At 37.2% G+C, this 27236-nt stretch overlaps 3 protein-coding genes across 3 annotated transcripts; 2 read left to right on the top strand and 1 right to left on the bottom strand.

Annotated features, from left to right (window-relative positions):
• Positions 1 to 2264: 2264 nt before the first annotated feature.
• Positions 2265 to 6829, bottom strand: LOC126795334 (dolichyl-diphosphooligosaccharide--protein glycosyltransferase subunit 1A). Its single transcript, XM_050522185.1, has 10 exons — positions 6599 to 6829; positions 6344 to 6388; positions 5531 to 6165; positions 5287 to 5434; positions 5035 to 5211; positions 4777 to 4845; positions 4529 to 4618; positions 3213 to 3371; positions 2913 to 3137; positions 2265 to 2655 (listed from the first exon to the last, which is right to left on the bottom strand). The coding sequence occupies exons 1-10, from the start codon at positions 6695 to 6697 to the stop codon at positions 2464 to 2466; spliced, it is 1839 nt and encodes a 612-aa protein (XP_050378142.1). The 5' UTR covers positions 6698 to 6829; the 3' UTR covers positions 2265 to 2463.
• A 523-nt stretch (positions 6830 to 7352) lies between these two features.
• LOC126795338 (outer envelope pore protein 21B, chloroplastic) lies at positions 7353 to 9247 on the top strand. The gene is made up of 5 exons (XM_050522190.1): positions 7353 to 7492; positions 7582 to 7656; positions 7771 to 7923; positions 8031 to 8129; positions 9029 to 9247. Exons 1-5 carry the CDS (start codon positions 7400 to 7402, stop codon positions 9110 to 9112), a joined length of 504 nt encoding a protein of 167 aa, XP_050378147.1. The 5' UTR covers positions 7353 to 7399; the 3' UTR covers positions 9113 to 9247.
• Positions 9248 to 18820: 9573 nt separating this feature from the next.
• On the top strand, positions 18821 to 20143 carry LOC126795600 (uncharacterized). The gene has a single exon (XM_050522408.1). The coding sequence runs from the start codon at positions 18821 to 18823 to the stop codon at positions 20141 to 20143; it is 1323 nt and encodes a 440-aa protein (XP_050378365.1).
• Positions 20144 to 27236: the final 7093 nt, after the last annotated feature.

Raw genomic sequence — 27236 nt, forward strand, 5'->3', positions numbered from 1 at the left:
GTGGTCTTTTTCAGCCTCCTCTCTTCTTTGGTGACCATCTATTGTCGTCTTTTCTCTCTATCTATGACAAGTCGTAGTATTGGTTTGGTAGCTCAGATAATTCAGATATGGGTTCATGGTGATTTTGGCTGGTATGTTTGATGAATTATAAAATATTTCATTCAATGGTTGTCTTGTTTTTACTTGTGGTGCTGATAAAGATATGTTGATGTTTACAATAACGAGTTGATTGCACTTTGTTGATGCACTTGCAATAATTGTTCTCTCAAGGATGAGGATGGTGGCAGTGGAGCGTACTAGCTAGTGGCGATGGCTTAATCTGAAACGCCGGTGGATGCCCAAAATCCCAACCTAATTTGGGCTTCTATGCGCACAACGTAATACACTATGGGTTTGGATCTTATTTTTCTTTGGGTTGGAATTTCAACTTGGGGTGTATGGGATTCGAAACTTGGATTCCATGCTTAAATCTTTAGTTAGCAGCAACTAGTTTTAAGATTTTTCTAGATCTACTTGAGTGATTTGATAGATTATAGGCTTCATAATAAGTGATATACATGGTTGATGTGTAGTCTGTCTTATGTACATAGTGAAAGCTTGCTCTCGCAACTTCTTAATCTGTCTGTAAGATTTAGTGTATATAATGATTTCATCTAGCCTTATCGTCTTACTTTATTTCCGATTAATTTGAAAGTCGTATTCAATTTGATTTAAGAACATTATACATTTTTTTTCATGCAATCTACATCTCACAATAAAAAGGAAATATCTCACAAGTAATAATAGTTCAACTTGACGAAATTGATATGATGGGGATTCCTAAAGCAAACGTTGGGTTGCCAAAAACTTCTCTAAATAGATATGGACGAAACTAAAGAAGAGGGTTAGTCGTTCTTTGACGATGCAAACGAAATTGAGAGGATAAAACCTAATAATAGGGTTCAATTCCACAAGTATAGGTAGATTGCAACAAAAAAAACAAAGAGAAAAATTCACTATGATATTTACTATGATTTCTTTATTGGGAGAATACATTTTCTGCTAATCAAATAGGAGGCTACATATAAAAATACAATTGTACTACAACTCTACATATTATGTATCATCATATACATGATATGTGAGTACTAACTTTACAATTTACATTCATAAATTACATTCTATGTCTCTCGCTGACAGTTAGCATGTGTAAATTTTGATGTGGCGATATCAAAATCTTAGATTTTGAAGTTCTTGGCTGAATATCAATACTTCAACAGTCTAGTGCGAAGTTAACGTAATGGAAAGATGTCTTGTCCCTCCGAATTCAAGTCTACCTTATTATAGTTGGACTGGAATTTTTACTAAAATTTAATGTAATGCAAAGAGGACTTGTAGCATGACTAGCATCTACTGTCACATGCAAACTGATTATTGTGTTGTCAAGTATGTTACTAATTTTGTAGTTTAACTGTTATACTGCTACGGAAGTAGGATGTTTTTGGTTAATATGATTGTTTGTAGTCTTGTAGAGGTTAGTGTCAAACAAGAAGTCACCAGATTTCGTAAGTTTATTCAGGGCAGTTATTTATAGGTTTCATAGATGAGGCATGTCACATGACTGCATAATCTTTAGTAATATACTGTGTTCGTTGCTATTTGGTAATGGGGATCTTACTTCATAACCTAGAGGAGGGTCGAATCGGTGGAATATTGGTGCATAGTAATTCACATAAAATTGTAGTGCACTAAGCTAGGAGGCATTGTTGGTGATTCTCGGATGCTATTCGATAAAGCTGCAGGCTAGTTAAACTCTAAGCTAAAAAAAAAAAAGGGGGAACTTTAGCTCAATACTCTTGCAGCCACCAGCAGCTCCGATATGGAAGAAGTGGAAGAACAAAACGGAGAAAGCGACTAAATTAAGAAGAAATTTTAGATAATTGTGAAGTCATAATAACATAGCAGGAACACGAATAGATGGAGCTGATAAAAGGAACGGAGGTGAAGTTGAAGTTGAACATATTTTACAACTCGGATATATAACGTTGCGCCACTTTGCTTAAATGGGATAAATGAATCTATTTAGTTTATTCGGAGTACTATCATCTTTCATGTATAAGTCTCAGCAGCAATTCATTATCTGGAGATAAGGAGTAGTAAGAGTACCAGGTAGCCCTAATAGTGCAACATCAAGCAGATATGATTGTTTGCATGAGAAGAATTGCAGAAACATCGAAATAAGCACAACAGGGATTGAACACGAGGACTCATTCTTGTGGAGATTACCTTAAAGGTTGCTCAAACAACAACTGCATCTGTTCAATTTGACGCCTGATTTTGATTTTTGTTCTTCAAAATCAACTAGATCCTCAAGTTTTTAGTGCAATGTACTTCGAAATAAAAATTAACTTGACTGCTACAATCATTAGGACATTAACTAGTTGTTTGTAATAAGTTTCAACAAAAAAAAAAGCGGCCCATTTCTTATATCTCATCAATATACTCGAGGAGATCATCAACCTCCAGCCTCAAGGCAGTGATTTTCTGCATCTGTGAGGCAACCCGATTCTCAATTTCCTTCCCTCCAAACTTCTTCTCATAGCAATCCACTATAGTTGAGTGCTTCACCATTACCCTTTCTTCCAAATCTCTCAGCTTGGTCACCAGCTCCTCCACCTACATAAAAACAAGCGATATTAAATACAATTACTACAGATATGCAGCTTGATATCAGCATGACATGATACCAATCATATAGAGAAATTTTAGAAGTTCAATTGGATGTTTGAGAGTAGATATACATTCTATCTTATGTCCAACACCAATAGCTAAATCAACTTTTGAGATTCACTCCAAACAACAGTTCAGTGAAATTTTATTTATTCACCCAAACCTCTACAAATGTAACAGTAACAATTAAGAAACACACAAACCTTGGGAAGTATGTGAGCAGCTTGTTGAGATGATTGCAAGGATGCCAACAAGGGCTTAATCTCTTTGGAAAGCTCTTTCAACGAACCATCAGCTGCTTTTCGTGCTGCTTTACAGGTTTGGATGTCCCCTGTCCGAGAAAGATCACGTAATGATACTTCCAGCTTATCAAGGATCACGAGGCTTCGATTAATGATATGTTGAATCTGCTGAATTGTTGTTTGCACCTAGAACAACACACGAGTAAATAAATAACAGATTTTAAAACCACAAAGCAGCAACCAGTAAAGATATTGACTTACCTCATCCCACTGTAGTTTTGCCAAATAAGAAGCAGAAGATTTGGAGATGGACAAGTCAACATGCATGTATACGATGCCGGCAACAAACAGGAAGAAAAATCCAGAAATCAGCATCAAAGGTTCCATAAGCATCGCAAGGCTGTTGAACTTATAGTAGACCTGCATATTAGGCATAGAAAGAACAACTTAATGAAGGACAACTATAACAGGTTGAACTAGAATAAGGTATACTGTTTAATCAATGAGAGCAATTAATTAAGCAAGAAGATCACTTCATTATATGTTTTGGAAACTGCTAGAATGTGATTTTTCATCAATTGTGATTTTTTTCATTAAATAAAAAACCAAACTTGTTAATTAAAAGAGTATACGGCATGCGATTGAATTTCTAAATTCTACGCTTCATGACACTATAATAGTACACTCATGAAGTCACGAACCCATCTCTATAATATTGGAGTTCTAAAGTAACCACTTCATAACATTGAATTAATATTGAAAACGGGGAAGGTGAATAAGGTGAAAGAAAAAAGACAATAGTATATACTAAAGAGTCGTACGGTAAGAGTGAGATAATTGCAATACGCGGCAGGAAGCAGCACATGAACAATATACTCTATGCTAATGTCTTTTTCTTACATATACATCTCTCTCTCTCTCTCTCTCTCTAATCTTCTTAATTGGCTCTTTAAGATTAGGTTAATCTCTACTTGAGATGATGCTCAACCTCACCCACAAACAGTATTGAGTTTTGGGTTGTGAGAAATGGAAGAGGAAGACTTAATTGTGACCCCTGTTCCGTTTGACATACCAACTACAAATTCAAAACTTGTGGTCATGACAGTCAAGGAAAGTGGAACGAGAAAGAAGCTGTAGCAAGTTGCCCAATTCTCTTGGCCCAACATGATGTGTTCCAAACTCTATGGCAATAGAAGCTTCATATGGTATCCATTCAACTAGGGTTCTTCAATTTCTTCTAGTCTTCTCAAGAACGTTTAGTCAGGGAACGAGGAATGCAGTTGAAACACAGGTAAAGAAGAATGGATTAATACATTGTATAACGAAAACACAGGTTTAGACCCTCATGTTACGAGTGTGTGAGTGCATACTGACGTAAACGCTTGACATTGGACAAAGTTGGATCAATCTATCACGTTGCAGGACCAAAACTTAATTCATTTTGAAACCGCATCAGCAAGATTAAGCATCAACCAAACCACAGGGGCTATTCATAACATCTTCCCAAAATGATAAAATATATATAATCTTCTTTCGGTAATCATCTATTGTTATTTTAAAATAGGCAAAAGTAGTACCTGAAAGTTCTGATTATGCTCTGGCACGACATTAGTCTTTTCCAGTACAACCACAGGCCTGCCAGCAATGTCCAAGTGGGAAAATTTTGTCTGCAACAATCATAATTCGCATTGGATCAGAATAATAATAACCGTATTCCACTAAAGAAAGGAAAAACAGAAAACCATCTTGATATAGATGGAGAAGAGGCAAAAGAAAACTTTTCCAAAATATTTTAAAGAGTGAATAATATAAACGGAGCAGATACCTCTTTTGATTCTTTCAGCGGAAATGGAGCAGATACAGATATATCTCTAGAACCCTCAGGCAGAACGACCTGTAGTATGCAATCTCAAAAATAAGCATAAAGAAAATGTTGTTTACATAATGATACAACAATTCTTTCTTTTAATGCATCTTACACACTTAAAGTAGTTTATACGAAAGAACTTGACTAAAGCACTCCGATAAAGTAGCCAACAGAAAGTGAAGAATATGGGATTAAAAAATTTGCAGCATTACCAACCTTCACAATGAGATTGTTGATGACCACATCATTCATAGGGCAACCAAAAGTTATGTCAATGAAGCGTTTTCCATCAGAATGAAATAGAAAATCATGAAGCGGCAACCCATATCCAATGGTAAATGCAGTTTTCCAACCACCAATCAGAGGATATCTAGGCTCAATTTCTAGTTCTGTCTGCAATCATATAGATGACTTTAGTAGAAGAACTTGAAGACTAAGAATATAGACCATTTAACTATGATATATTACCTTCTTAGAATCACTCCATAAATTAGATGTTGAAACGTTACCAATTTCATCCCTATAATAGACAGAATGAGCTCTTGGTGGCAACTTTGCAATAAGACGCCTAACGGCATACTGACCTCTCACGTGAGGTCTGGCTTGATAGTCAAGTCTGCAAAAACAATGGCCAATATTTAAAAATCAAACTCAAACTCCACAAGTCCCAACTCGCATAGTATTGATAAAAAAAATGCAAACAAGAAAGGACCTTGAAAATTCTCCCTTGCTCTGGGCACCTCCATGGACAAATTTGTAGTGCTCTGTCACTTGAACATTACCCCAATGAGAAATCTCTATCTCTCGCACCAACTCTTCAGCAACAGCAAAGGGTTGGTTGCTCTCAAAATGAACAACAATAGGTGTGTATGAAAAGGGAGGGAGATTCTCATAAGGACCGTATTTGATCTCTGAACCAACATTCTTTGTCTTATCTATTTTCGTATAAGATTCGATTCTTGCATCAGGCAGTTTAACACTGAGTGTTTGCCCCTTGACTGCATAAGGAGAGAGGTAGTGTGCAGTATCCTGAAACACCAGGAGCTGAATATCAGCCTGCGTAATCTCCTCCGGAAACGGCTTCAACGTATGGGTGAAAACAGCCAACACGTCAAAGGTTAAGCTCTCGCCTTTGCCCAGTCCCTTGGGTAAAGTCACTGAGTAACATGTCAAGGAAGCGGGCATGCCTTCAGGGACAACAAATCGAACAGCGTAACTTGTACTAGAACCTTTGGCTTTTCCTTTCCCTCCATTGGAGCTGACTGCCAAATGTGCCAAATGCTTGGCTTGAATATCGGGAAATGCCAACAAAACCTCTGTAACCAACTCGCTTCCCTCATTCTCCACCTGCATAGCATATCAGTTCAATACAAACTTTCAATCTTCAACTCGATCCCTACACAAACTTTCTCTGCACTCCTAGAAACATGCTTGTACTAATCATTTTAGTAAACCCAAATAAGTATTTCAAACATGATCTGCGACATTTTCAATCATCAATCAATGAAGAACAACAACTGGGTACCTTCAGAGTGGAAGTGATGCGCGCAATTTGAGACGTCAGATCAATCTGCAAGACAAAACCAACAAATCTCAACTTCCAACATTAACCAAGGGCCAAATGTAACCAATTACAACACTTTGCGACATGACAAAGGGAATGAGAATATGAACATAAGAGATGGGTAACATAAGAAGGATGATATCTCAATGATTTAATCATGAAATGAAACATCTGAAAAACGCAATCAATGGGAATCAGAGAGAGTGAGAGGATTACTCGTCGGTCAACTTTGGAGATGACTAGATCGGAGAGCACAGGTGCCCATAGAATGGAGACAGCTGCCAACAGAAACAACAGACCAGACATCGAACCCATCTCTGTGTTTCTCAGAGGGACATCAAAACTCGAATGCTATTCGCAAAGGTTTTGGGTTTGGTTCTCTTCCCTCTTCAAAGCGACGTCGTCACAGCTCTACTGTATAGTGATGCCTGCCTTTGGATCCTCTTGTACCAAAGCAGCCTACTTCTAGAAGTCTTATCAGTTCTTTTTCAAGCGATTAGTAGTCTATCAGTAATTAGTTTCATTTGGTTGCATCTTTGGTTTATTTTTCTCAGTAATAAGAAATGAAAAAAACTTGGGTCCAAAATTCAAACGCTCAATCTCTCTCATTTGTACACATAATTGTAAACAAGAAATTTAAATTGTTTAAAAGTTGAATAAACCATAAAAAAATCATCCTATAAAAGATTGATGCAAAAAAATTTGTTTTTTCAGTTGATTGCAACAAATAAATTGACGTAATAATGAGAATACTAGTTTTTATCGTGACTGTTTATTTATTTAATACAATTTATTAAATAATCAAGTTTTTTTCATCATAAATAGACAAAAGAGTAGAAGTTGAATAACAAACTAAAGGTAAAAAAAAATTTGAACAAACAAAAAACAAAGGGTAAAAAAAGAAAAAAGGAACACGCGATACTGTCCCCTCTAGAGGATTCTCAAGTCTCTTCTCTTCTCTAAATTTTCTCCGCCATATCTACTTAGGGTTTCGAATTTTCTCTCAACTCCAATCCAATGGAGACCTCTCTCAGATACGGTGGAGATTCCAGAGCTCTCAGAATCCACGCCAAGCAGAAGTTACCTCTCGATTCCTTTACCCGCTTGCAGGTAACCCAATTCCTCTCTGTTTCAATTTTCATTTCCCCTAGTTCACTGCAGTTCAATCGTTTCTGTTCTTTTTCCTAACTCTGCGTCAGGTTCATGGAGAGCTTGATACTAAAGTTGGAGCTCCAACTCATTTTACTGCTCTTGTCAGGCGCTTTTACCCGGATGTAAGAGAACCCTTTACTTTTGTCCATGGAGATTTCTTGTTAGATATATAAAGTTGAATAATTTGTTGATTGATTGTTATGAGTGGAAAATGACAATGTATAACTGGATTGTAGTTTTCGACTAGCATTGGGGCTGGATTGCAGTATGATAAGCGCAATAAGCTCCGGTACACTATTCGTGGGAAGAAGGCATTCCCCGTGACGAAGAATGAATCGGTGAACTTTGTTGTTAAGGGAAGTTATGATCTTGACAAAGATTTTAGAGAGGTTGGTAATCTGTGATGATAAATGCAACTTTTGCTCAAGTGTTGTTTCTGTTTAGAGATTGGTTTTTTTTGTGTATGTGTTGATGTTGGCTCTAATTTGTTTGACAGAAAGGATCCAAAGGAGCTGCTGAGTTTTCCTGGAGCATTATAGACTTTCAAAAGGACCAAGATGTCAGGTTCAAAGTTGGGTACGACTTGATTGAAAAGGTAATGTTGTGTGCTCAAATGCTTATGATTCTGTGCTTCCTGCTTTACTTTGCCGGTTCTGTTTTTTCCAAACTCATGTTTGTAAGTCCAGTTTTAATCTGACGGCCAATATATTCACAACCTAAGAACAATTTGCATAATTTTATGTTGGTTGTATAAAGCCGTGGATGGATATAGTTATTTAGAATGTGGCTTCTCCTGTGAATCACAGCAAGCACCATCTTGCAAGGGTAAACACTCCTGACTGTTGTGGATTGAAATTTTTTAAATCAAATCATCCCTTGTAGATAAAAATTTGCCTGACTTGAATTAATCTGGGATAAGTAGGGGACCTATGTATGTCAAATCCTCACTTGCCCTCAGGAAAGAAACTGATAATTTCTTCCGCCTCCCTGCTCCCTTCTTCTCTGTTCTGTCTTTTCTCATTGTTCTCTTACCTTTCTCTCTGTGTTTTCCTATCTCATGCCTCCCCTTTCTTGAATCTTCATGGTCATCTAGGCTGAGTTGGAGAGAGATAGGTTCTCAGTGTCTCATTAATTGTTTGGTGGTAGAGTCATGAATTTGGGATGCTTTGCTTAATCGTGTGACCATAGCCTTTGGGGAATGGTATTAGATTCTAAGTACCTAGGCTGGCTAGGCACAATATTGGAAATCTTGAGAGTAAAATTATAAATTAATACAATCAATAATGAAATATACATATTGAGATCCACAATAAGGGAGCTCAGATGCAAAACCTTGTTATTCTCTTTTGAATGGCTGAGAAAAGACTGGAATTACTAGATCAATTCAATTCCACGCTCAAGTTTTTTCTATGTTCAGCCATTCTTAGGGTCTATCCCCATTATGTTTTGGTGTTACCTTTCTGCAGCTTATTTAATTTGTTTCCCCATTTTCAGGTTCCATATGCTCAGATCAGGGAAAACAATTGGACTCTCAATGCCGATTTTAATGGCAGATGGAATGTGAGATTTGACTTATGAGAGGCAAAAGCTAGAATGCTATTTTTTGGAGGTGACATTTGTTTCTGCAAAACATGTTGGATTCTATTTGCTTGTAGTGAGTCTTTCTGCTTAAATTTCTTAGTGAAAAATTGAACTAGCCATATTAGTTGGCCATTATTGGTAGCTTTCTCATTAATTTTCTAGCTACAACATTCTACCATGCCATGGATGCAATAGGGATCAACATCCTTTTTTTTTCAATACATATAAGAGAAAGTACTACTTTTTCCAGGGTTCTTTTATCTTGATATCTAATTTGAAGGTCATAAAAGATCTGTCATTGACAGTTTTGTGATTCTGATGCTACACTTGCTGCATACCGATTTCTTGTTGGTGTGTTGCATTTTGCACCTAAAAGGTGGTCAAATATATAATGGTGCTAAGGGCATATCGCAATACATTGTATTAATTTGATGTATTGAGTGGAAAGGGAAGCTTATTTGAAGAAACAATTAACATTTTAAAACCAGACAAAATAAATTAACCTAAACAGAACTGTTGCAAGATTTACGAAGTACTTGGATAAAGGCTGTCGTCATATTCCAAAGTCTTGGAGTAAGACCTCACTCTGATAGAGTGGATATATAGAAAAGGTGCCAAGTGTGCGACGTGCATATATGCTTTCCACCTTTTCAATTTTCTTTGTTTTGAGAGACATTTGAGGATACTTGTAGAAACAGGCTCTTATTGAACAAGTATGCCCCAGTTTGATATTCAAGAGGATCATGATAATTAGTATTTGCTTTTCATTTCTCGTCTTTGGGGTTGGCACAAGAGTGATCGGAAATTTGGCTGAAACTAGATGGTTGGTGAGTTAGGCATATATATCAGAGATAAATCAAACTAATTGTTGGCGCTGGGATTGATTGAGCTGAATGCAAGGAGCTCCTTTTCAAACTCAAATTGACCATTTCGTGTCCATCTAGTGTCACCCAAGCTTGACACCTTTTGTTTCTTGTAGCAAAATTAGAATCTTGAGTCTGTTAATCCTTTTTTGTTTTATGTTGATCACCGATCGACTCGTGTATGTCGGCTTCCTTTTCGTTAATTAACGAGCAAAGTGGTAATGATGTTCCTTTTCGTTCCTCTAAACCCTAATTCCGGTAGCACTACCATCATCTACTCACCGCGAGCTGCCCACAATCGTACAAATGTGTGGAGGGATGCTCCATCTGCAATCTTATGTGATGTGGTTACGGCAAGAACCCAAGAGTAGCTAGCTATCATGGCAGTTTCAGAATCATGTTAGACAAGGAACCGGTGAGTAACGTAGGATCAGGTTTCTTAAGAAAATATAACCCAAGCAAGGCTATTGTAGCAGTTTCAGAATCAAGTTCTACAACAAGGAACTGGTGATCGGTAACTTGAAATCACTTTTTTTTTTAAAGAAAACTTGAAAGCGCGCTGACTTAAGAACGACTTAACGCGGGCTTCGATAAATTGTGCACCTTCATCGTTGCACTCGACGGACGCAGGTCAGCGCTTCGAAAGTGCAACATCTGAACATCATGATCACAGTGGCTAGCTGGTGATGCCGTGGTGGTAGGGGTATAGCCGTATAGATATGTAGGAGGCTTGTGTATATCTAGGTAGGACGAAGAAGTTGGCCTATAAGAGAGAGTTTTACATATCTAATGTGATGGGGAGTTGGAGACAATGGATTCTATTTGATGAGCATTCATCAATCCATGCAGTCTGATTATTGAAAAGAGATTGATTGCTTGTGCTTAATTACTGGTAGCCTCAGAAACTTGGAAAGCAAACTCGCCATTAGAGTTCTGGCTAGTATGCAGTAGTCCAGATCGACGTACTCCAAATAAAGAACAGACTATATGTACAGGTCCACTGGACGATCATATGATTCGTTGAACAATGTTTCTTTATTTTGTTAGTTAGTTGATTTAATTAGAATTTTCTAATTTTCACATGCATCAGCCAGACTGCTAGATGTTAGCATGAATTACGGGAGTGATTTATGCTTGTTAGATTATATATATGGCCAATCCGTGTATGAAAACATATAGTAATATAATTCAACTTGGCATCAGAGCCATTTTTTTCTTCTCTTTCGTCTTGCTCTGTTTTTCTGGATTTTTCCTCTTTTTTTCCAGTCGGTCGCCACCGCTACCCTCCGCCTCCTTCCGTCTGGCTCCGGTCTGCGCGTCTCAGTCACCACTGCCCTCCGACGGTCCCAGACATCGCCGTCACTCCTCCGCACTGCCACTGCCCTCCGAAGTCGCCGTAGCACTCCTCCGACACCAATGCTGCCCTCCGACGTCGCTCCCCCGGCATTGTTGTTGCCGTCCTCTTTGACGCCATCATTCTTGACCTACGGCCCTCCGACGCTGCCGTCCCTCTCCACCCGTTTTTTTCCGGCTCTTTCGGCTACACTCCGTCCGACCCGGCCCTGATTAAATTGACCCGGCCTTGATTCGACCCGATTCGACTCGACCCGACCTGACCCGACTAGGCCCGGCTCATATTCACTTCGACCCGGCTCGGCCCAGATTCAGCAGCCTTGGCTGTCAGTGCAGGTTCACCGACAGTGCAAGTGCACCGAAGACAGATTTTTATCAGTTTTTTGTGATTTTGCTGCATAATTCCTGATTTTTAATTTTTTTTTCAATGGGTTCTAGACACGAAGTAGAGAGTTCTCCAGATCCCTGATGTTCCGACATTTGAAGTATCTGTCAAGGGTTCTAACAGTGGTTCATTTGGGGGCGTCAAACTCAATGGGACCAATTTCCGTAAATGGAAGCGAATTATGGCCGCTCATCTTCGAGGCATGCACAAGATAGGGCATGTCACCGGAGTCACTAAGGCTCCTAGTCATGATAATATTGTTTCCTACAATAAATGGGACGACGACGATGATCTCGTCAGTCTGTCTTGTGGAAAGCTATGAATGACGAGATAGTTGATTTGGTGGAGGCATGTGCCACTGCGCAGGCAATATGGGAGACACTGGAAGGCTTATATACTAATGACTCTGATTTCATACAGGTTTATGAGTTAATGTGCACCGCTTTGACAATACAACAGGATGGGCAACCGGTGGCACACTATTTCACCAAATTGAAGAATATTTGAGCTGAGATTGATGAGAAACGTCCTTGCCTGATCAAAAATCAGGAGGATATTGTTTGGTACCAAAATGAGAAGGAGCTTGAACGAGTTCACCATTTCCTGAAGGGTCTTGATACAAAACATAACAGTGTGAAAGACGAATTGCTCAAAAAGACCGAACTCCCTAACCTAATCACTGCTTTCACCTATATCTGTAAAGATGAGTCTCAGCAGGAGAGTCTTCTTCACGCATCGGCTGTCGTTTCTAGCCTTACTGTTCATGCTAGATCTCCAGCATCACCTCTTCCGCATGCAACTTCTGCTCCACTTCATCAACAAGGACCACCACCAGGCTTCGGGAATCAGCCCCGCCATCCTTGCTCTTATTGTCATGATACTAACCATGCTCATGCAACCTGTTGGAAGTTGTATCCACACCTTAGGCCTAAGAGGCCTAATTATCATCCCAAGGCGAAAGCAGCTATTCAATTAGTTCAGGAATCAGATATCTATGGTGTGGTTGGACATGATCATCATACAGCAGGAGGAGCACCACCTACAGCCTCCATAACTGGTCGTGGTCAAATTGGTATGACTTTCAATATTTCTAACTTTGTTAGTTTTGATACATGGATTATTGATTCTGATGCATCTGATCACATGACTTATGACAAATCTTATTTTACCGTATTGTCCCCTCCACCAGTACCCTACGTTACTAATGCTAATGGTGAGGCCATCCCGTGTTAGGGAAAGGGTCCGTTCGTATTACTCCCACAATAGAGCTTCACAATGTGCTCTATGTACCTGCTTTATCTCATTATTTGATATCTGTTCCCCAATTGAACACTGACGCTAAGTGTTCTGTGACCTTTTTTTCCTATGTATATGATATTTCAAAATCTTCTCACCGGAGGGTTAATTGGTCGGGGGTATCTGAGGGGCCGGTTGTTTCATCTGAATCTGACATATGCGGGGGAAAAACCAGGGGGACAGTCTCGAACCCTTTTACTCTCCACTTTTGACAAACTAAGTGAAATTTGGTTATGGCATCGTCGCTTAAGGCATCCATCTTTTAGTGTTATGAAAAATCCATGCCTACTTTTTTTCTTAGTGTGGATGAGTCTTTTTTACGTTGTGAGACATGTGTTTTGCGCAAGAGTCGTCGATTTACTTATTCCCCTAATGCTTCTACTAAAAGTATTCTTCCTTTTGAATTAATTCCGTCTGATGTTTGGGAACCCTCCAAAGAGTCTATTGTGTCAGGAATGCGGTATTATGTGTCATTTATTGATGATTGCACCCATCTCATGGATTGTTCTTCTTAAAACTAAAGATAAGATTTTTCCAGCTTTTCGTGCTTTCTATACCTATGTCCAAACACATTATAATGCCACCATTAGAGTTCTTCATTCTGATAATGGGGGGAATATGTGAATCATGTCTTTCATGAGTTCTTTAACACACACGGAACTGTTCATCAAACAACGTGTCCTTACACACATGAGCAAAATGGGGTTTCTAAAAGGAAAAATTGTCATTTACTTGATAGGGCTCGGTGTATTCTTTTTAGTGCCCATATGCCTAAATACCTTTGGGGTGATGCTGTCATAACTTCCGCCCACCTCATTAATCATTTTCCCTCTCGTGTCCGTCAGGGAAAAGTTCCCTATGAGGTGCTTGCATCTCATGTTTCATTACCCTCTTTTCATAATCTTCATGCCCGTGTTTTCGGTTGTGTTGTTTTGGTTCATCTTCCACAACATCAGAGGTCTCAGTTGGATGCCCGGGCAGTTAAATGTGTGTTTGTTGGGTACGAAAGACATCAGAAAGGGTACCGGTGCTATCATCCACCTACCCAGAAGTATTATGTCACTATGGATGTTACCTCTTTTGAGGAGATGAGCTATTTTACCTTTTCTGATACTGCTCTTCAGGGGGAGAATTCATATTTTGAAGAATTGTATCATGATGAAGGGGAGACAAGTGAGCCAGTAGATATGGTGACAGGTTCCATTGAGATTACCAATGTGTCAGCTACACAGGCACCACCGGATGATTCTGGTGTAGTCACTCCGGAGATTCAGGTATCAAAAGTTAACAACACAACTGCCCCCCATGTCTCCCGTACTGTTGTTTATACACCTAACCAATGCTGTCCTGGTATAGAAGATCACTCACTTGAGGTTAGTCATTCTATTGGGGCTAATAGTAGACAATATGTCTTGTCAAATAGGTCTACTCAGGGTCAGCCAACAAAAAAATATGAACCTACCTTTCAGGCTAAAGCTAAGTATCTTATGGCAAATTTTATATCTACCAAAAGATTATCTAAGTTATATGAGTCATTTGTGAATCAAATATCTACTATATAAGTACCTAACAAAGTGCATGATGCATTGGGAGATCTAAAATGGAGGAAAGCAATGGAGGAAGAGATGGAAGCATTACAAAAGAACAATACTTGGGAGCTTGTATCTCCACTACATGGTAAGAAGGTTGTGGAATGTCGTTGGGTGTTTACAGTGAAACATAATCCAGATGGGTCAGTGAGCCGGTATAAAGCACGCCTAGTAGCAAAGGGGTTCACCCAGACATATGGCATAGACTATGATGAGACATTTGCACCTGTTGCAAAGATAAACACTATTCGTGATTGCTCTCTTTTGCTGCTAGCTTAAATTGGCCACTTAGGTAGTTTGATGTTAAGAATGCATTCCTTCATAGAGAACTAACAGAGGAAGTAATCATGAATCTTTCGCCTGGATATGTGGCCGCTTCTCCAAGTAACTTTGTATGCAGATTGAGAAAGTCTTTGTATGGTCTTAAACAGTCACCTCGTGCTTGGTTTGGAAGATTCTCACAATTCATGAGGAAAATTGGCTACGGACAGAGTAATTCAGACCACACGTTATTTCTCAAACATCAACAAAGGAAGGTAATAGCCTTAATTATATATGTTGATGATATAGTAGTTACTGAGAATGATACTGTTGAGGTTGATAGGTTACATAAATAGCTAGCCACAGAGTTTGAGATGAAGGACCTAGGTACACTCAAGTACTTCTTAGGCATTGAAGTAGCCCGGGAAGTGATGGTATATATCTGTGTCAGAGGAAGTACATCCTTGATCTACTAACAGAGACATGTATGTTGGATTGCACTCCCATTGATACTCCTATTGAGCAGAACCATCGGTTAGCAAAGTATCAAGATCAAGTGCCTACTGAAAAACCTCGTTATCAAATGCTAGTTGGACGCCTAATTTATTTATCACATATCAGATCAGATGTTGCGTATGCAGTGAGTGTAGTGAGTTAGTTCATGCATAATCCCAGTGTGGACCACATGGATGTTGTTGTAAGGATTTTGAGGTACTTGAAGTCAACTTCAGGAAGATGAGTAATGTTCTCTAATCACAATAATACCCTTGAGGTTTGTGGCTTCACAGATGCAGACTGGGCTGGAAATATTACAGATCGGAGATCCACATCAGGGTACTTTACCTTTGTTGTGGGTAATCTTGTTACATGGAAGAGTAAGAAACAAAAAGTTGTAGCTCGATCTAGTGCTGAAGCAGAATACAGGGAGTGTGCGAATTATTATGGCTTAGAAATTTGCTACAAGATTTGAGTATTAAGCCTAAGTATGCTATGCAGATGTACTGTGACAACAAGGCAGCTATTGATATTTCACATAATCATGTGCAACATGATCGTACAAAACATGTGGAGGTTGATCGTCACTTTATAAAAGAAAAGATAGACGCGAAGATCATTAGTTTTCCTTGTGTTCCTACAGAAGAGCAACTTGCCGATATGCTCACAAAAAGAATATCTAAAAATGCCTTTTATGACTCACTTAGCAAGTTAGGTATGGTTGATATATATGTGCCAACTTGAGGGAGAGTGTTAGCGTGAATCACGAGAGTGATTTATGCTTGTTAGATTATATATAGGGTCAATCCATGTATGAAAACATATAGCAATATAATTCAATTCTAGAATTATGAGTATTCTCCCAGAAGTTAATTCGTTGATAATTGCTTGCATGCATCAATATATAGTATCATTAGTTTTAACCATAATAACCTCGAACCAGAAAACACTTGTGAGTGACATTCATAATTAAGACTCAGTTCCTTGTCAAAGAGAAATTCATATATGAATGTGCATGTACGTTTTACCCTGGAACATACTCAAATTTCCTTGATTGAATACTGACTTTGGAATGCGCTCTCTTCTCTAGTGTGTAATTACGTACTCCTGTGGAAGTTGAGGGAATGAGCTCTCGGCATCGTCATCATCACAGCTTTAATTAACATATGCTATAGCTTCCTTGATCTCGATCTGTTTCATACATTCCGAAGCTGTACGTATCGCTTCATTCGCTTGTAGTTAAAGGCAATCCTTGCACCCCCATACATATACCACGTTCCTTTCAGAGGTCCATTGTATTTAGAGGAAGAACCTAGTTGGCTACTTCTCGCACGAATAGATCGGATGGAGAGGCAGGTCGGCAGGAGTAAGTTTCGATCTCCCGCGCGCCACTTTCTCTATTGTGACTGAAAAGAAAGCGAGCATTTCAAACCTTATAATTTTTTTTTGAGGACCTTATAATTTCTTTACTTCATGATCAAGAAACAAAAAGTAATATCAATAATACTCCATAAGTCGGTTTTGCATCACATCGATCGGTTTCCTTGCCTTCAATAAATTCATTGGGGTTAGTGAGGTACCAACATTAGTTTCTAAAATACACTAGCTGCACTCTTCTACTCGATACCGTCCTCGTACCCCTCAAAACCCTACATTTCTCTCTTAACCAATTCATCAAAACCTACTCGTCTGCTTTCCCTCGACGATTCGTTCTGTCTGAAACCAAGAAAAGAAAGATCGAAAACCTTATCATGGCCTCTGCTATCTTCATATGTGACCTGAAGGTCCCTTTACAGAATGGAATATCAATGGATCGCGATCTGCATGCCACTACTGCTTTTAATCCTACCAAGTGCCAATCCGGTGATAGCAATCAATGTTAGCTTTATGCATACGAGGTTTCATCTAGGATCGTACGTTGTTAGTTTTCATGCTTTAATTTATTTCTACTCAGATCGTTGTTAGTTACTATAGACCACTAAACCATCATCAACCTAGCTTAGATCGTTGCTAGTTACAATAGACCGTTAGTACTTAGTATGTATATGGTACGGTGCTGCGCAGCGAGCTAACCTTAGAGATATGCATGTGTACGTTGAGGTTGCTGCGCGCCATAGCTCCCTGCCATTATTTTGTCTCCATTGGTTTGAGCCAGTGAGGCGTGAATATCAATATAGCAGCTAGGACATGCAAGTTTTGCAACAGCTATGATACTATTGCGTGCGTAGCGATTCCCCTTATCCCCTGATCCTAAGTGATCGAGCACCATTCTTTTTGATCCATGAGATCAAATGAACCATCTCTTATTCCAAGTGCCAGTTAATCTCCATAGCTAATTCTTATTACTTGACGTCAATAAAACGTACTGCTGATTAATTATTGTCGTACTGAGGACCTGAGGTCTAGGGTAATAGGCTAAGAAGCACGGAAGCTTACCTTCAGTCGCGCTTCGCGCTTCAGAAGCGAAAGCGCGCCGGAAGCGGTCGGAAGCGCGATTCCGAGAAAAAGGTGGTTTGGAAGCGATATGGAAGCGCGAGCTTCCAAATTGGAAGCGTCAAATAGGCCGGAAGGAAGCGTGGGCAATTTTGTAATATTGATTAAAACATAATTTCTCTCTTACCTCCCTTCAGCCTCCCCGTCTCTTACATGTTATGACCATCGAAGTCGTTCGTCATCTCCAGTGCGTCAACAATCAACTCTTGCCTGATCTCAACGGATCGAAAGAGCTCATCTCTCAAGTCTCAATTAGCCTCTCACAATTCGACCTCTCCACCAGGTTTGTGTTTTTCTTCTTTAGTTCTTCGATTTCTGAAAACAAAACGTAATTTCAATCGAACAAAAATTTCATGTATTGTAGATTCGTAGTGGGTAGTCAGAACTCAGAAGTTTTTCTGTATAATCCGACGATGAGTCCGTCACCAAAGGCTCCTCACCTAGATCGCAGTTGCATACTAGAAAGCTAAGAAAAAGGCAAAGTGAAGGTACGTGCCTTTGCCCACAATCCGATCTCAAATTTTTCTTTTTAGTATGATGATCGACTTTGTGTGCTTGATTAAATTGAGTAGGAGAGTTTCTATTACTTGCTTAGTTAACTTTAATGCTGAATGCATGAACATGCTATAGACTGGGGTTTGCTGCATTGAGTATTGTTTTGCTGCAAAAAAACTGTTGTTTGCGGGGTTTGAAGTAATGTAAACCCATTGGCCAATATGTAAATTAGCAGTTCCAATCTTGTGTGTATAATTCTTGTGAAGACATCATTTTTATATCATGAACAATGTGAAGCTTATATATATTGTTGTATGTTTCGAGAATTAATAATTTTACAAAGATGAAAGAAAATGGTATGATGTGTGCAAGCCTAAATAAAATAATGAAAGACCACAGATGATGAGAAGTAGTACCGGTTGTATGTTAGTCTGTGTTGATGTTGTTTCTTTTTCTTTTTTTTTTCTATAGAAATATGAGCCACCAACCTAGTAGGAGTAGTAGCACTGGTTCTGCATCTGCTGCAAGTATTAATGCCGAACAAGGTGATGTGGATGATAAAGCTCCTTTGTGGATTTATGCAAATAAGATTGAAAAGATGCATGGGGGAGGATCTTGGAGGTTACAGTGTAAGTTTTGCGAAAAATCATTTGTTGGATCTCACAATAGAGTGGCTACACATTTGCTAAAGGATGGTGGAAAAGATATTAAACATTGCTTGAAGGTCACTCCTCAACAACATCCTAATATGAGCAAGTTACTAAATGATTACAAACAGAGAGTCAAAAATGCAGCCCCTAGACCAGTTCCATTGCCTTCATCATCGAGGAATGCATCAACTTCTTCACTTGATTATGATATGAGTTATCATTCTAGTATTCTAACATCAAGTGCAGCGGAGTCAAAGAAGAGGAGGGGAATGGGTACAGCTTTGGAGAAAGCATTTCAAAATAACTCTAGGGAGCAATGTAATGGTGAAGTAGCAAGAATGTTTTACATAGGTGGTTTGTCTTTCAACCTTGCAAGAAATCCTCATTATCGCTTGTCGTATGTGCGTGCTTCTAGCCTTCCAGGATATGTTCCACCTGGTTACAATGCATTGAGGACTACACTTCTTCAAAAGGAAAGGAAGAACCTTGAGCTTCATTTACAACCGATCAAAGACTCATGGAATGTTAAAGGGGTGAGTATATGTAGTGATGGTTGGTCTGATCCGCAAAGAAGACCCATCATTAACTTGATTGCTGCAAATGCAAATGGTCCGATGATGTTGAGGGCAGTAAATACTCAAGGTGAAATAAAAACTGGGGATATGATTGCTGATTTGATTATAGAATGCATAAAGGAGGTTGGTCATGAAAATATTGTTCAAATAGTCACCGATAATGCTGCGAATTGTGTGAAAGCCGGTGCAATTATTTCATCCAAGTATCCTTCTATCTTCTGGACACCATGTGTAGTGCGTACCTTGAACCTTGCTGTGAATAATATATGTGCACCTTCGCTGCAAACAAGAAACAATGACGATGTGTATGATGCTTGTAAATGGATATGGCCTCTTGCAGATGATGTTTCTTTCATCAAAAACTTCATAATGAACCATGGGATGAGGTTGGTGATGTTTACTGAGCATAGTGATCTTAAGCTCCTTACAATTGCTTCAACCAGGTTTGCCTCCACACTTGTGATGTTTAAGAGATTTAAGAAAATAAAGGCTGGTTTGCAACATATGGTAATCAGTAATAAATGGGATGATTACAAGGAAGATGATGTGAGGAAGGCTGCTGCAGTAAAATAGAAGATTCTAGATGAGATTTTTGGGATGAGCTTGATTATGTTATATCTTTTACTGAGCCCATATAGAGTATGATTAGACGTTCAGACACCGATAAGCCGTCTCTTCATTTAGTGTATGAATGGTGGGAAGATATGATTCAGAATGTGAAGAAAGCCATATATAGGAAAGAAAGGAAGCAACTATATGAGGATTCAAGCTTTTGGAATGCTGTGCATAAGGTGTTGATGTCTCATTGGAGCAAGAGTAGCACACCTCTTCATTGTATGGCGTATTCATTAAATCCCAAGTAAGTTTTCCCATATGATTTGATTAGAGTTTTCTCATATAAATGTTATAATCTTTCGTAAGTCTTAATTGCTCATGCAAATGTGTTGATATGTGAATGTGAATGGAGTTGTTGGACATGTGATAACTAGTTACTGCATTATGGAATGTCTCTTGATATGTGAATGTCTATAAATTCCAAATTACACTTTTAGTTGCTAGATATGTGAATTCATTACATATATGGTGTTGATAACTTGATATTTGAATTTACTATATTTTTGTTACTTTTCAATATGATATGGATTATGATTGACTTTGTCATGGTAATTAATTAGGTATTATAGTCCGGAATGGCTATTAGAAGATAGCACCCGAAAAGACTCCTCATCAAGATATTGATATTACTAGAGAAAGAAAAAACTGCATCTTGAAGTATTTTGATGATGCAGATCATCAGAGAGAAGTTAATGTGGAGTATTCCAATTTTTCCTTGTGTATGGATGATTTTTGTAATGTTGATGCAATGCATGATAGGTCCATCTTACACCCTTTGAAATGGTGGGCTGTTCATGGAGCTTCTTCACCAAGGCTTCAAGCCTTAGCATTCAAGTTGCTTGGACAACCATCTTCATCCTCTTATTGCGAAAGGAACTGGAGTACTTACAAGTTCATACATTCGGCAACAAGAAACAAGATTACTCCACAAAGAGCAGAAGATTTGGTGTATGTACATACCAATCTTCGCTTTGTATCTAGATGTAGTGACTATTACAAGGAAGGTCCGTTTCACATATGGGATGTTGGAGGTGATCAATTTGATTCATTGGATGAAACTAATCTTGGAAGGCTTGAGTTTGAGGATCTTTCTCTTGATGAACCGACTTTGGAGGGTGTTTTGTTTGATAATGTTCAGGAGAATGTTCATGAGGATGACGTCGTTGATGTATAAGTAGTATTGTCTTTATTTTTATTGAGTTTATTTGGTTGTGTAACAATAACATTGAATTTGCTATGAATCGGATAATGACTTTGAATTTGCTTTTTTTTTTTGTAATATTATATATACAAGTTAATATCTTTAATTATATATTATTTTATTCCACGCTTCCGAAACGTCCCCGTTTCCAAGAAATTTTGAAAAAAAACGCTTCCGCGCTTCCACGTCCCCGCTTCCGATACCATGCAGCCTAGGTAATAGAATTAGATTAGTTCGTTAATTTCTCCATTAGGGCCATTATTGCTGAAATTTAAAGAAGTATTTTGGGGTTAATAAATTAAAATTAATGAGTGCTAGCTGGAGAAGTAAAGAGCGACGACGAGGAAGATCATATCTGTGTGCAGTTTCATTCACACGATCAATAGTTGACCATGAAATTTATGCTCAACCACCATTGGATGTAAATCCAAGGGTTGAAAACAAAATAACTTAATTTTAAAAAGATTCTCCTTACTTTTGGATTTATATCCGATGGTAGTTGAGCATGAATTTCATTTGTCAACTACTGACTGTGTGAACGAGACTGTATCTGTGTGACTGTATGACTGTGTCCAATGTGTACGTACGTGAATGTATTAGATGAGCGTTTTACAATGGTCTTATATATATATATATGTATGATTTTTCTCAGCTAAGGAGGTCCGCACCAATGGTTTTGGTACAGATTTCCATTTTTTCACTACTTTTCCATCGAATCTCTTCAACTCCCATGTCTAGTATTTAGATAATATTGTGTAAATCATCTATGCAAATTTTCAGCCAATTTGGTGATCGTTAAGACTCTCAAAGTAAATCACCTTAATTTCAAAGTGAACATTTACTCTGTAATTATTATGGTTTGTTTTTCTTTGATCTGCTTGATAGATATTAATTTTCCAATTGTATGAGTTGTTCATGTTTGTGGTGTTTGTTGCTATGGGATTCTTGTGATATAGGGTATGACTCAAATTTGAAATTTGTTAAATAGGCATATGTGATTTGTTGTTGAGTTGAACATGGAAGGCAACAATGTGGTTAGGCAACAATGTGTGAGGGTTGAACACGTAAAGCATGTGGTTTTTTACGTAACTTCTATTCAGTATGTTAATTTTATGGAATGTGTAGATTTATCCTTGTATGTAGATTAATTATTCTTTCCACGGAGGTAAATCTTCTGTTGTATAGGACCCTACCTCTAAGGAAGGAAGTGTGGGTTCTATAGGTAGAGGGTGTATGTAGCATATGTACGTAACTTCTATTCAATAAGTTAATTTTGTAGGATGTGTAAATTTGTCCTTGCATATAAGTTAATTATCCTTTCGACTTAGGTAAATCTTTTGTTGTATAGGATCTACCTCTAAGGTATGAAGTGAGGATTGGAAAAAGGAAAATTAGACAACTATAAGAAAGAAAATTGTGTTTTTGAATAAGAAATAACATATATGTTGAAAAATATAATCAGATAGTCTTGCAATAAAAGACAACTTGTAGTTTTTACGGCATTCATGACTTTGATATATTAAGACAGTAGTAGAAATAACATAAAAAATTATTTCGTTTGACTATTCCTTAAGAAAAGGCTGATTTACTAAATTAAATATTTAATTTATGTTTATAATTGTTGCATGTTTATAGCATTTGAAAAATTTTAAGAACTATAGTTATAGAGATATTTTTCATTCATAACTAGAAGGGCCAAAAAGTGAACTCGATTAAATAATTTAAATAAATTAATTATAAAACAAAACATATAAAGAATGTTAATATATGTTTTGGGTGTAAATTTAAAAAAAAAAGGTGTAGGTTTATCCGAAAAATGAACTTGAAGAATGAGTTTAGCACTAATTATCTCGGCCTTTTAATTGATGTAATTAAGTGAATAAACACATTCTCAGTACAAGACCGTGACCTTGTTGTTTGGCTTAATTATCTGATTAATTGTGTTTGCTAATCGATCGACTTTTCTATATACATGTTATGCAGGTGTACATAACTACATATATCTTCTTCTGTTTTTTTATACTAAACGTTTAAATTACAAGAAAAGACATCAAGGGCACCATGCCCTAAAGAGGTCAAAATTAACAATTTTAGCTACACTACGAGATAAATCAACATCTCATTCCGCGTCAATATCATGACACTGACCAATAGTTGCTGCAACATTAACAACAAAATTAGTTTCTCAAAAGCTATAAGTGAAAGAGATACGATCAAATTCTGATACAAGCACCTGAGCATCTCTGATAATAACACTTAGTGGCGGAACGCCTTTAGGGTCGGCAGGGGCCACAGCCCCCTCCCCAAATTCCAATTTCTTCACCTAAACACATATAATTACTCTATAATTATTATAAAATCCACAAATCCTATTCTTTGGCCCCCGGAAAATTTAAATACACATTTAGTCTTAATATATGTTACTCTTTCAATTAATTCAATTCCTATCTAGCAATCTAGGATTTAGACAGAGGCATGACAATCTCTTCATCTTCTCAATTCTCACTCTTTCTGAGAAGACTTCCTCGTCTTCTCCAACCTTAATGGCTCCAAATAGCAAGTGAGCAGCATAAGTAATCCATCATCTAATTTTAATATAAGATGAATTGGTTTATGTTGCTCACTTGCTCTGCGCTTATATGGTTCTTCATCCGCTCAATTGATAAAATTGTGTTTTGTAATTCTGGGTTTTATAGAGAGCTTTAATACCAAATTAATCAAGGTCTTCGCTTCTTGGGTCAACGGAAATTTGCGGGTTTGCTTTTCCTTTATTGGTTCATCTTATCATCTATTGTTCAATTTTTTTATATGTTCAAAATTTGTGATTAATTCATTCTTTTTAGCCCAAAAAAATTGTGTTGTTCTTTTTGGCCCCTCCATTATTCATGGTCTAGTTCCGCCACTGATAACACTTAAGGATCTTCAAGTTCCTAGTGCAGTTGTATATCGGATTTGATGGGATTGAAATGATTTTGAGAGTTTGAGCGTCTCAAATTCTCCCATCACTACCTAATCTCATGCATGGGCAAGTATCTTTTGTTGTTTCTGAATTCAATTGCCATAGGCACATAGATGTAGAATTAATATCTACATAATATTTACTTTTCTTGTATGTATAGGTTTACCATATATAAAATACTTGTATCTCTATATACATCTAATACATTAGAGAAGAATACATTAAAGCATTGAACTCTTATTGACTCCTTATTTAGTATTCTACTAAGTTCAATCCTATGAATTTATAATCCGAATCACACTACAAACTGTTGCGTACCCAAAATCCATTCCCGAATTCACAAAATTCAAAACCTCAATCGCAAATCACACACCATTATCAAAAGCATAATGTACCTAAATCCCTGAATCTCAAAATCTACAAAAATTCAAAAACATACATTCGTACCAGAAAGCAGAAAGTAGAAAACAAAAACAAAATCACAAAAAACAATCAATCCCCTCACATGACTTGCCTTTCAAACCATTAAGAGCCAAGGTGTCACATTAGAAAGAAGAGTACATGCAGTATTCTCCATTGAGAATTAAGGTTACTCAATTTTCAAAACCATCACAATGGTACATGAGGTTGAAATCTAGAGCCAATATAACTACATAAGTACATCCTTTTTCTTTTCCGTTAGTTACTATGTTGTTAGACATAATTCTGGGGGCAAAAAAGTAAAACAAAGTACAGTAAAACCTCATTAAACTAATACCTGATTAATTAATAACATCACTAAAATAATACTTTTTACTGGTCGTGACTTAGGGCTAACATGCTAAATTAATAATTCACTAAATTTATAAGATAATAGAAATTCGAGAAGCCATATGGACCCCATCAAATATATAAATTACATGTATGAGAATTTCACTAAAAAAAGTTATAATTCAATTATCATCAAATAAAATAATATAATACATCGAACAACATAATACTTTTGGATAATATTTTCCTTGATAAACTAATGTGGTGCATGAACAAAGTAAAACTTTTTTCTTTTTCGAAAAAGTAAAAAAAATATTTATTATATCTTGATAAATTGATATGTTAAATCGATAAATTAATAGATTATTAATTTATCGATATATATATCTCATTAAAATAATAAATTTTGTTAGTCCTGAACTAATTAATTTTTAGAAGTTTTACTGTATGAGATCGTCTCTTCAATGAAGAAGATCACTGTTAGGCCCCGTTTGGTTAACAGAAAATTATGCTATGGAAAACAAATCCATTTCAATTTTCATCTTTAGGTGTTGTTTGATTGTCATTTGATATTGGAATGGAAATAAAAAAAATGATTTGACTATAAATTAACTCTCTCTTAATTCTTAAAGCCTCAAATGAATTCCCTACATAGGGGTGGTATTATTTTAAATTGTAGTTTTTTTCTTTATAAATGAGTTTTATTGAAAATTTTGATCAAATATTCCATTCTAATGACTTACCAAAATAATTCTAAATTTTAGATTTCATATCTAACCAGTACTCATATGGAATTAATAAAACCTTTTCCATTTCCATATAAGCTTGGAAATGAAATCAAATCATTTTCCTTTTCTCATATTTCATTTAAACAAATGGGGTCTTCGGTGTCTGAGGATATGATTGGGGCCTCAGGGCTTGACCTCCGCACGTGAGGCTTGGTTGGTCGGCGCAACAACACTAATGGTGAAGGATGGAGGAGAATAACAAAAAATGCATTTTTACCCTTTACTTATTTGATAAGGGATAATGACATATTCCGTAACTAAGGAGTTAACGAGATGTATATCTAAATTAAGTCGAAATCGTTAATTCATGTACAATTATGATAGTTTTAAAAATTAAATAATTTTAATTCTCAGTGGGCAATACTAAATGAAGTACTTCTTAAAATTAACACGTCACATTATCATAACAAACAAGTATTATCATCATCACATTATCAACATCACCCATGCCACAACGCACCATATCAGATTACAAACACCATCATCAAATTCTTCAAGGCACATCACGTGCAAATTAGCGAGCCTCACATACTTTGAAGAAATAAAAATTCTTTATTTTTTCTGTTTTGTTCCTTGTGTCAATGGAGATCAAACGAAACCATTACCACACCACACCGCAATGTCATATTTCAAACTCACCAAATTCATATGTAAACACAAAGTGTCCGCTATGCGGATATTTAGATTACACTACATAACGATGATTTGAAGTAATCAGATACCCTAATCGGTGGAATTTCAGTAAAAAGCCATATAAAATTTGGAACAAGCTGTCATGACTATTATAGAGTAAGAGCATCTAATGCCTCTGCTGATGTGGCACAGTCAAGTAAATGTACTTTGAATGATACTTGCATAATTGACATATGTGCATCTAATCACATGACAAATGACCCTAGCCTCTTGACAACAGTTAAATCTTCCTAAAAATTTTGTGTGTCTACTGTTGATGGTACCCTCACTTCATCATTAGCCTATAATCGCTTGTCTGTTGTTCAGATTATTCAATCCCTTACATATATTGTCACCTTCTATATGTCTTTCTGTGTGTTTTAAGACATTCTAACTCGGTGAATTCTTGGTTATGGTGTAACTATAGAAGCTTCTGTTGTCTTATCTAATACCTTAGCCCTTGAATCTATTTTAGTTGTTCCATTATTAGCCTATAATTTCTTGTCTGTTGGTCAGATTATTCAAGCCCTTGCATATATTGTCACCTTCTATATGTCTTTATGTATGTTTCAAGACATTCTACCTCGGTGAATTCTTGGTTATGGTGTAAAGAAGGGAAATTTGTACTACCTAAATTTGATAGAGACTGGAGAAAAACATAAACCTTTTGAAGCATGCTAA

The sequence above is a fragment of the Argentina anserina genome, chromosome 5 (assembly GCF_933775445.1).
Source record: "Argentina anserina chromosome 5, drPotAnse1.1, whole genome shotgun sequence".
NCBI classification, from domain to species: domain Eukaryota; kingdom Viridiplantae; phylum Streptophyta; class Magnoliopsida; order Rosales; family Rosaceae; genus Argentina; species Argentina anserina.